The sequence below is a fragment of the Colobus angolensis genome, unplaced genomic scaffold (assembly GCF_000951035.1).
Source record: "Colobus angolensis palliatus isolate OR3802 unplaced genomic scaffold, Cang.pa_1.0 Scaffold117, whole genome shotgun sequence".
Lineage (NCBI taxonomy): Eukaryota > Metazoa > Chordata > Mammalia > Primates > Cercopithecidae > Colobus > Colobus angolensis.
The window spans coordinates 1,964,462-1,976,460 of record NW_012112808.1 but is presented as its reverse complement, the minus strand read 5'-3'; the positions used below and the strand labels follow the sequence as shown (position 1 = coordinate 1,976,460).

Genomic DNA, 11,999 nt, shown 5'->3' with positions numbered 1-11,999 from the left:
GGGGTCTCGCTGTATTACCCAGGCAGGTCTCGAACTCCTGGGCTCAAGCTATCCTCCCGCCTCTGCCTCCCTGAGAGCTGGGATTACAGGCGTGAGCCACCGCGCCCGGCAGCTTCCTCAGCGGGTCTCGAACTCCTGGGCTCAAGCTATCCTCCCGCCTCTGCCTCCCTGAGAGCTGGGATTACAGGCGTGAGCCACCGCGCCCGGTCATATTTCATATAAACATGCTCTTATACCAATATTCTTCATCTCAGTAAATACACCAAAATTTACTCAGCAGCTCAGGCCAAAAATTTAGTTGTCATCCTTGATTCTTCTCTTTTTGCCTTATAGCACATCTGATTTACCTTTATAATAGACATTACTAATTTTTGTCAATATTCAGTTTGCTCTATTCTGAACATACAAAAAGGCTACATTTTCTTGTCTCCTGGAACTTAGTCCCTAGGTGCCTTTTTCTGGACAATGAAATGCGAACGAAAGTTATATGCATCATTCCTTTGTAGAAACATTTCTACAAGGGAATTGATTATCTATCTTTTCTTTTCATGTGATAGATGATACTTCCCATGGTAGAGTTATCTGTCAGCCTGGGTTTGTAAGATGTACAAACAGTGTGAGCAAGAAACACACCTTTGCTGTTTGTGATACCAAGATTTGGGGGTAGTTTGTAACTGCAGCATAAGCTACCCCATCCTAACAGAAAACACTCCTCTAGTCCTATTGGTGGCATCATCAAAGTGTACCCCCAACTTGATACTTGTTACCTCGTTTTCTACCATCACTGTATTCCACAGCACCCTCAACTCCTGCCTGGATTTACTGCAGCATCCTCTTAATGATCTGCCATTTCTTACTCTGGTATCTTATAAATATCAAATATTCTTTTTGGAAGAGCAGCCAGGATTGTTTTTTAAAGGTGAATTATATGTGTTAGTCTCCTGCCCAATACGCTTCAACAACTACCCACTAGAATAAAATTCAAAGTCTCTCTCTGAACCACAAGACCCTATAATCTGACTCTGTCTATTTCTCCAAACTTGTCTCCTGCCATTCTTTCATCTCTCTGCTTCAACCACATTGGGTCTCACCATTGCTAGCAAGCAGTAAGCTCATTCTGTCTTCCAGGCTTTTCTCCTGTGGTTCTCTCTGTGTGGAATGTTTTACCTCAAGACTTCTGTATGGCTTGGCTTCCTCCTTCCCATTGTACAAATTTGTATTCCAAGATTATGTCCTCAGCACAATCTCTACCTAAAAACACATTTTCCAATTGCCCTGTTTTATTTTGTAAAGCACTCTTTGAACTTCCCTGTTTATTTTTTATTTGCTTAATTTATGTTAAGCAAACATGATTTTTTTTTTCTAGACTACCAATATGACAAAGCAAGGATTTTGTTTTTCAGTGCTCTGTTCCTGGAATATAAAAAAGTATCTGGTGCTTAGGGGGATTCAATAAATATTTATCAAATGAGTGAATTAATGAATATGTACCTTAAACAATCAGAACATCAAAATAATACAGCAATGAAGACAAAACAATTAGAAGCAATACTCTTTTATAAGTCCTTAACCTAGTCTGTTTGTTTGTTTTAACAGAGCAAAAAATAAATCAAAATACTGCTAATCAATTTATTTAGCTTTTATCTAGGACCTACCAATTAGAATTCATTTATTTAGAAAAACCTGATGTGTTCAAATTGACTTGCTTAAATTAGCATATTGAAACTCGAGGTCTTTTTAAAAAGGGAATCAGCACAGGATATGTTTAAAGTTGCAATAGCAATAACTGAGTTTCTCAGTCCAGATTATCTATATTTTCTACAATGTACCCAAGAAATTAGCAGAAAAATAAAAGGATATGAAAGCGAAAGAATAGACTCAAAGACAGGGTAGAAAAGTGAATTAACCAGAAAACACTAGATTAGAAAATTTCTATGGAAAATAACTTTCTGTATAATTTAGCTATAATTATAATTTAATCAATGAGTAGAATTTGTCGATGAGCTGTACATGTGACCAACATATTTATTCTTCATCACCACATCCTCAATGATATGAGTTTATGCGTTTGTCCATCACATGCCAAGATGACGCATGAAAACTTCCTCCAGTGGGGCATATCCTTGGATTACTAAACTAGTAGAAATGATGGATATGCACTGATACACTTGCTCGGTTATCAACTTTCACTCATGCAACACTTTTGCAAAGCAGTTAATCCAGGTGTGGAACATTTACTATGACCAAGCGATATATTGAAGATAACTGGCTTTTAAAGGAACTGAGTTTCTCTTTCTGGCTTCCATGGCATTCCAATAAGGAATGTCCAGTGAGTTATGAGAACTGGGTCAGTCTCTTGGTTCTGTGACTTTCTAATCTTGAGTATGTCATTTAACCTTTTGAGGGAGAATGTGGATGAAGATAACATATACCTACCCTAGAGATTTCATAAGGTTCTTGTGAAAAGAAAATAACACATGTCAAAGACATGTTTTGTAAGCTGGATATTTTAGCTATTTGTTTTTCTTCTGCTTCTTTGAGGTAATTGAAGATATCCTTTAAATTGAAGTTGCCATATTTATACATTTCAAAGTAAGAGGAAAATAAAGGGCAAGCACCAAAATGGATAGGTTTGGCCATGTGGTCAAGAAATGCTGAAATTACAATAATTAGAAAATGACACTGCTGTTTCTTCAAACACACAAAAGTACTAAGTGCTCTCTCATTTGAAAACCCCGTCACCTGTTTCCATATCTAATTATTTCCAAATAATTCATCTCCTACCCGAGGAAAAAAGCTAAATTCATGGTCCACCATAAAATGAAACACAATTTTTATAGCCCTTATGTGAATAACTGAGGAGAAAACAAAATCAGAAGAAAAATGCATAAGATTGTGCATTGTCTGAAACCTCCTAGCTGTTACAATATGTAAATCAACAAATCTCGGAAATTTAAAGCTCCATGGTCTCTAGTTATTTTGTTGCTTTGTTTACTTGAGTAATTCCCCCGTTCATCACTAAACATATTGCAAAGATCTTATTAAGTAAGCAGAATAGGAGACATGATGAATACTCTGATGAAGGCATTTAGTTTCATAAGAAATCCTGCTCATAACGATTTTGTGATCAATTACACAAGCCCACTTCAATCTCACACTCAGACGTGACTTTAGGGAAGTGATTAGTTATAAATCCAAAGAACACAGACACCAAACAATTACTGTACACCGGGAACCTCAAGTCAACAAAGATAACTTAGCTCTAAGGAAAATAGCACAGGAAAACTCCTTATTCTTAATGAAATCCATCCTGTTCTCTTTTTCACACATTTAACCCATACTAGCCACAAATGGAAAAAAAATTAGATGACTAAATGAATCTGGTCAATTCACCAAATAGATCAATAGGGTTACTGCATTCTATCAATTACAGAAAAATATTTAATTACTCATGTAACCCAAGTGATGAATGGTCAGCTAGGTTTGGCTCAATGACTAGGTTTACTTGATATTTATAACATTTATGTGCTTCTTTGGGGGGAACTGAGCATCAAATTACATTATCCTGGATGTTCACTGATTATGCCGTTCCGCCTACCTCATGGTGATTCTTGGCAAGCCATTCCTTAATGGTGCTGAGGGCAATGACTGCAGCAGGCTCGTTTGGAAAGCCTAGATGAAGAGCAGAAAAAAACAAATGAACAACGAAAGATGAAGGCAATAGAGAGGTTAATCACGCTACGACACTGGAGTTTTCTCATTTAAACAATATTCAATTCAGTCAATAAGTACAGGCCTCAGTAAGATGTACATGGATATGAAGCCTGTGATCCTACACACAGGCATTAAGAGGGCTGGTCCTACACCAGTACAGAGTTTAAAAACAATTTAATTGTGTCTCTAATCTCATAACAATGTCAATTAAAAACATATTTATATATGCTTAATAGATTACAATGTACTTTCGTATTGTTTTCTTGTAAGAAGTGGTCAGATTAAAGTTTATTATCCTCAGCTTAAAAAAAAAAAGTACATGTGTCTCAGAGAAAACATACAGTTAGCCCAGGGTCAGTTCTGCCAGTCACAAGGCCAGCAGCACTCCACCAATGAACCATACCACAGAAACCTGTTGTCAGAATTCAAAGAGGGTATTTCCTGTTTCACTTGGGGCCATCAGAGGTGATGCTTGTAATTGAGACAGCGTGAGCTAATCAGGTCTTGTTGTACAGGTTTGGTTTTAGAAGGGCAGCAAGAATGATAGTCTTATGCTTTGTCCCAGGGAGCAGGAGCGTACATGCTCAGAGTCTCCAAAACACATTCAGAATGTCACCTTAGCTGATCTAAACCAAACACATTCCTGGACCCACAGAATCATCAAACATTTTGCCAATAGTGATGGTATGTGAAGGAATAATCTCATCAATTTATATATTTATGGAGCAGGAAGAAGAAGAGATAGGAGTAACTATGCTACTGAAACGACTCTCTTTGAGCTCACCACTGGCTTCCTAATCACCGAATCCCATCACCTTTCAATTTATCTTCAAGCTAAATTGTTAGATGTGTTTAGTGTTAGATGTGTTTGACTAGTTTTTTATGTTTTATTCTCCTCTCACATATTTCAATTTTTTTAACTTTATTACTTATTGTTTGAAAGTTTACAATTCAGTAGTTGGTACCATGTTTGTAAAGTCTTGCCATCATCACTAATTCCAGAATATTTTTATCATCCTGTAACAAAACTCTGTACCCATTAATGGTCACTCCCCAATCTGTCACCCAAAGCCCCTGGTAACCATCAATCTACTTCTGTCTTTATGAGCGTGTGGCTTCTCCTCCTGAATTTTTCAACCCTGCCTTCTTCCATGTCTTCTTCTTTCTGTTTGACCAATTCTTTCCTGGCTTCTTTCTAGCAACATTCATTAAATGTGTGCCATTCCCAGCATCCTAAACTCAGCCTTCTTTTTTTCTTTATATGGCTTGTCTATGAAGATATCTTCTTGTCCAGAGTCCCCTGGGGCATTGTCCATACAGATGCAGAAAGAGAGAGATGCTGCAGAAATGGAGAGAGCCAAGACTTAAAAGACCCAGTTTTATTGGAGGGCAAATATGTATTCCAGTAGTTCAAATTGATAGTTCAGGTCTCAATAGGTCTTCAGAAAAAAATGAGTGAGAGGACAGGAAAAAGACAGATATTGTCCCCATTTCCAAGAATATGTGTTGCTTTGCTGATTAGGTTTCTATAGGCTTTGCTAGAGAGTGCATTACGAAAGGGGACAAAACAAATCAGAGCCAAGCTTCATTTTCCTTAGAGGCAATGGTTGTGATATAGAAAATGTACATAAGTTCTTGAACCTTTGTAATGTATATCACATTTGGGATTGTGCATTTGTTATGAATTGTTTAATCCTATTAGTTTTCTTTAAATGAATGCATCAAAATGTAAAACCCTTAAATTTTCTTTAAAGTTAAAAAGTATTACTGAACCCCACATAAGTAGCTATGTCATACTTTTATTGAGTCCCTGTCCTCTAAAAGCCCAAAGTCTAGGGGAGGAAATAGACAAGTAAAGAGGCAAACAAAATGCAGCATAACAAGTGTATTAGGGTTATGTGGACACAGATAAAGAGGACTAAGCAAGAAAGAAGTGTGAGGTTTGCAGGAAATAATAGAATATTTGAGGAAGAGAGCTGTAACATGAGGAACAAAGGAGACATTATCCTCAGAAATAAGCTGTAAGTCCCAAGGAATCAATGGGAAAGGTTAGGAAAAATGAAGTGGAGAGGAAAGTAGGATGAAAGTAGGGTGAGCTGCAAAGGAGAAGGAGGTGGCCAGGTGCAGTGGCTCACGCCTGTAACTCCAGCCCTTTGAAAGGCTGAGGTAGGAGGATCATGAGGTCAGGAGTTCAAGACCAGCTTGGCCAAGATGGTGAAACCCCATCTCTACTAGAAATATAAAAATTAGCCAAACATAGTGGTGAGCACCTGTAATCCCAGCTACTTGGGAGGCTGAGGCAGGGAATTGCTTGAACTTGGGAGGCAGAGGTTGCAGTGAGCTGAGTTTGCACCACTGCACTCCAGCCTGGGCAACAGAGCAAGACTCTATCTCAAAAAAAAAAAAGGAGAAGGAGGCCAGGATGGGCATTTGCTGTTAGGGGATTAACCATAGGAGGCCTTTTCTGTCCATCTCTGCCCTGAATTTAATACCTACATTTATAATTGCCTGCATACTTCCCTTTGATATGCTTCGGCATCAGAAGTGCAATACATGCTCCTACCTAAAATAAGTATCGCCCCCGGCTTTCTGGTTTCTGTCTATGGCTTTACCTCTCTCCTAGTTACTGCCATGTTTGACTGCCTTCCCTGCTGGTAACCAAGTCCTAAAGGCTATTCTGAACTATTTTCCACCTCACCTTCTTTTCCTCCCTTTCCCATTGATTTCTTTCAAGGTCTGATCAGCCCTGACCCAGACAACTGTAGTTGACACCTGTGCTCCTTTGGTCTTCCTTCCCTTCTCCAATCTATCCTGCAAGCCACTTTGAAGTGATTCTTCCTACAGCATAGTTAGCATTACACCTCAGCCGTACACAAAACAGAGGCAGCCTTTGTTGACTCTCCAACACAGAATAAACACGGGCACCTTAGCTTAGTGTTACACATTCCAATGACCCCACGGGGCCTTTCTAGATTTATGTCTCAGTTTTCTCTTATTTATTCTCATCTCATAAAATTCTTCTCCAAATTTAGATATGTTGAATAAGTATTTAAATCATAAAATTATAGGGCTATATAAAACTAATAAATACTGCAATCACACACAGTTGCAATGACCATCAGCATTAACATTCACCTTTAGAAGACATAATTCCCCACAGAGAAATTATACAAGTTGTCATAGAACCATGGCAACTATGGTCAGTTCTCAATAATTTGTGACCTCCTGGTCACTCATATTCATCAAAGCATCTGGCACTGAGTTATGATTTTCATCTTAACCTCAAGGTTCGCTCTAACCCTGTGTGATTTCAACATCCACGAGAGTGACCCACCCCGCGCCTAGCCAGTCCATTGACCCGCTCGTCTTCCACAACAACCTCCTCTATGAATTGTGCCCTGGACCTTGATGTAACATTCCCGATTCAAAGTTACTAATTTAAACAGAGCTCTTTCCAAACCTGTTTTCTCATTGTTAGTTTGTTTGCTCAGTTACTTTCCAAGGAATACTCTTTCACAAGCATTTGAAGCCAATTCTAGCTTCAAGCCACTGCCCAGGTTAATGGCAACATTTCTCCCCTGAATGAGCTGGCCCTTTCTTGTCTCTCTAGTCTCCTCTCATGTTGCCTTCTTTCTCACTTTCTTCTCTGGCCTTCTTTCTGATCTTTGAAAGTGGTATTTTTATTTTGCCTTCCTGTCATAAAGCCTTGCTCATGCTCTTTCCCCTTTCTGAAATGACATTTATCCTCCTTTTTTCCTAGTGTATTTCCATTTCATTTGTCCTCTGCTCAGTGGTCACTTCTTCAGGAAAGGCTTCTCTGACATTGATGACTCCCTATGTTGTGTTTTCATAACACCATGTACCTTTACCTCACAGACCCATCACAGTTGCAATTCTACATTTACTTATGTAAATACGTGACTAATAACCTTAATAGAGTGAAAACCCTGGCAGGTGGATAACACATCTGTCTTCGCTCATCACTGGATACCTGAAACATTGCCGGCACATAGAGAATGATCAATAACTAGGTGTTGAATGACTGACTGGATTATCGACTTGTGGATCTTTGTACATATTGACAACAGGAAAAGGCTCACTGCTGGGAGCACAGGGAGTGTTTAACCTTAGAGTATGGGGAGGAGGAAGGGATGCTGAGAAGGTACTCAACAGATAGTTATATTCAGAATATCCCTTTTCATTCCTGGGGGAAAAATATCGAGATTTATGAGAAAATCTAGTTCCTGATAGGAAGATGTATTGTGATTAATTAAAGGGGGAGAAAAATATCAAGATGAATATCCCTGAAAGTATGCCTGCTTTCGTTGGACATGGATATACAAGATAAAGCATGATGTTCAGGGTAAACAGCAAGACAATTCTTTCCCCGCTTAACTGCAAGACCTCCGGGGTTACAAATAAGACCAATGAATGGACAAAGACGGATTTTAGCCTAGGGATGGACTCCCAAGAGAGAAAGGACTTCCTCAGAACATTACAACATATTCTGGTCACCAGGGGACTTTTGTTCACAAAAGTAGAATGGTCATCCAGAGGGGAGGCTACAGACAAACTTCAGACGAATCACTGATTTAGATGACATGGGAAATCTCTTCCAAGTATGAGGGTCAATGAGGCTGAACAAGCCATGAATAATTTAGGGTCAGGCATGCAGGGAGTTGTATGTGTGTGTACCCAGGTGCGCACAGATTCTGTGCCTCTACTGGAATTCCAAAGCTTAGTTTTCTACTCAGTAGGATAGATTCATAAAATTAACTTTTGTTGTAAATGTGAAAGTTGACTTATACAATAAATAAATGATTTTTTCTTATTTACTTTGTATTGAAAGTGCTTACAAATATTTTATATACTGTACACACACACACACACACCATTATGCAGCTCAAGGTATAAGATACTTCTAATACTACCCAGAAAGCTGCCTTGTCCTGGGTCAATGCCCAGTCCTCAAAATAACCACTATTCTGAATTCTATAATCAAAGGTTAGTTTTGCCTGTTTTTACACTTCACATATATAGAATTATATAGTGCGTGTTTTTTGTCTATGTTTTGTTCAAAATTATGCCTGCCTGATTTACGCACGGTGTTACATATAACAGTAGCTCATTTCATTGTAGTGTTGCGTTCCATTGTATGGATATTCCACAATCTGTTTATCCAGTCTAGTGTTGATGAGTAACTAGACTGTTCCCAGTATGAGACTAATAAGAATAAAGGTGCTGTGAACATTCTCATACATGTCTTGGTGGACATAAGCATGTTTCTAGTGAGTATATATCCAGGAGGAAGGACTGCTGGACCCCATGTTATGCTTGACTCTGGGAGATTCTGCCAGTTTTCCAAAGCAGCTGTGCCAATAACACTCCCACCAGAAGTATATGAAAGTTTAAAATAATGTGTTTTAATAATCTCTGCTGATTTATTTATTTAACATGTTGAGATGTACTTTCTATACTTTAAGTTCTAGGGTACATGTGCATAACGTGCAGGTTTGTTATTATATTCTCTTGACCACATTTCAAGCTATTAAAGATAGCTTTGGCCAGGCGCGGTGGCTCAAGCCTGTAATCCCAGCACTTTGGGAGGCCGAGACGGGTGGATCACGAGGTCAGGAGATCGAGACCATCCTGGTCTACACGGTGAAACCCCGTCTCTACTAAAAAATACAAAAAAGTAGCCGGGCGAGATGGCGGGCACCTGTAGTCCCAGCTACTCGGGAGGCTGAGGCAGGAGAATGGCGTAAACCCGGGAGGCGGAGCTTGCAGTGAGCCGAGATCGCGCCACTGCACTCCAGCCTGGGCGACAGAGCGAGACTCCGTCTCAAAAAAAATAAATAAATAAACTAAAAAAGATAGATTTAGGCTATTCAATACTTTTTATAACTAGAAGCTGAAAAAAGTTTTATGATTTGCCTGTGTTCTCACTACAAAGCAGTGACGTTCCTAAGCCAAGAAAGGACAAATTCTGTCAACAGACCATCAAGACACTTTAAATAAAAGACACAGAAGTGAAACAACAAGTTGAATTTACAGTAGTTTTCATCCATAGCACATCAAATAACTCATTAGGTGGACATTTTCCTTTCACTTGGTTATTAAGCCGACATTTCTTTTCATCAAATTTCACTACAGAAAGATACAGCAATAAAGACTCATTGAAGATTCTACCCCACCTCTAAACTGTACGTTTGTTGGAATTGTTGAAAACCCAGAAGCCAATACAGCTACAGTGAATCTGGTTTTCACTTTGTTGTGGACAATTTTCCTCTCTATTTACTTTTTATTTTTTACTGTTATTGATATTTCCCTATTATCTTTAACTTTGTCCAAAGGCTCCCATGTAGAAACTAATTTTGTTCACCTGATATAAAATTCAATCATGTTTACTAGAATTCTAGCATATTCTGCTAAAATAAAGATAGACATGACTTTCTCTACCAGTAAAACTGTCCTTTTTCTAGTCAGAAGCAACAGATTAGCTTTTGTTTTAAACTTTAAAATGAAAGTCTATTTGGGGGTGGGCGTGCCCAAGATGGCTGAATAGGAACAGCTTCAGCCTCCAGCTCCCAGTGTGAGAGACACAGAAGACGGGTGATTTCTGCATTTTCAACTGAGGTACAGGGTTCATCTCACTGGGTTGTGTCAGATAGTTGGCGCTGGTCAGGGGGTACAGCCCGACCAGTGAGAGCTGAAGCAGGGCGAGGCATCGCCTCACCTGGGAAGTGCAAGGGGGAAGGGAATTCCTTTTCCTAGCTGAAGGAAACTGAGACACACAACACCTGGAAAATCAGGTAACTCCCACTGTAATACTGTGCTTTACCAAGGGTCTTAGCAAATGACACACCAGGAGATTATATCCCACACCTGGCCCAGAGGGTCCCACGCCCACAGAGCCTCCCTCATTGCTAGCACAACAGTCTGAGATCTAAATGCAAGGTGGCAGCGAGGCTGGGGGAGGGGTGCCCACCATTGCTGAGGCTTAAGTAGGTAAACAAAGCCACAGGGAAGCTTGAATTGGGTGGAGCCCACCACAGCTCAAGGAGGTCTGCCTGGCTCTGTAGACTCCACCTCTGGGGACAGGGTATAGCTAAACAAAAAGCAGCAGAAACCTCTGCAGATGTAAAAGTCCCTCTCTGACAGTTTTGAAGAGAGCAGTGGATCTCCCAGCATGGAGGATGAGATCTGAGAATGGACAGACTGCCTGTTCAAGTGGGTCCCTGGCCCCTGAGTAGCCTAACTGGGAGACATCCCCCACTAGCTGCAGACCAACACCTCATACCTCACATGGCAGGGTACACTCCTGAGATGAAGCTTCCAGAGCAAGAATCAGACATCAATACTCGCTGTTCAGCAATATTCTATCTTCTGTAGCCTCCGCTGCTGATACCAAGGCAAACAGGGTCTGGAGTGGACCTCCAGCAAACTCCAACAGACCTACAGCTGAGAGTCCTGACTGTTAGAAGGAAAACTAACAAACAGAAAGGACACTCACACCAAAACTCCATCAGTACGTCACCACCGTCAAAGACCAAAGGCAGATAAAACCACAAAGGTGGGGAAAAAGCAGTGCAGAAAAGCTGGAAATTCAAAAAATCAGAGCACATCTCCCCCTCCAAAGGAGCGCACCTCATCGCCAGCAACAGAACAAAGCTGGACGGAGAATGACTTTGACTAGTTGAGAGAAGAAGGTTTCAGTCAATCAAACTTCTCAGAGCTAAAGGAGGAACTGCATAACCAGCGCAAAGAAACCAAAAACCTTGAAAAAAGAATGGATGAATGGGTAACTAGAATAATCAATGCAGAGAAGACATTAAAAGAACTGATAGAGATGAAAACTGTAACAAAAGAACTACAGGACCAATGCACAAACTGACTCGATCAACTGGAAGAAAGAGTATTAGTGACTGAAGATCAAATGAATGAAATGAAGTGAGAAGAGAAGTGTAGAGAACAAAGAGTAAAAAGAAATGTACAAGGCCTCCAAGAAATACAGGATTATGGGAAAAGAACAAATCTACGTCTGATTGGATTGCCGGAAAGTGATGGGGAAAATGGAACCAAGTTGGAAAGCACTCTGCAGAATATCATCCAGGAGAACTTCCCCAACCTAGTAAGGCAGGCCAACATTCAAATTCAGGAAATATAGAGAACGCCACAAAGATACTCCTTGAGAAGAACAACTCCAAGACACATAATTGTCAGATTCACCAAAGTTGAAATGAAGGAAAAAATGTTAAGGGCAGCTAGAGAGAAATGTCGGGTTA

The 11,999-nt window shown here is 39.9% G+C and overlaps 1 protein-coding gene across 4 annotated transcripts in view; it reads right to left on the bottom strand.

Moving 5' to 3' along the window:
• Positions 1-11,999, bottom strand: part of MACROD2 (MACRO domain containing 2) — a 2,135,582-nt gene that overhangs the window by 577,092 nt on the left and 1,546,491 nt on the right. For all 4 annotated transcript variants that reach the window (XM_011962618.1, XM_011962604.1, XM_011962612.1 and 1 more), the window contains one exon: positions 3,599-3,672. In XM_011962618.1, coding sequence (XP_011818008.1) covers positions 3,599-3,672 — 74 coding nt within the window. The remainder of the gene's footprint in view (positions 1-3,598; positions 3,673-11,999) is intronic.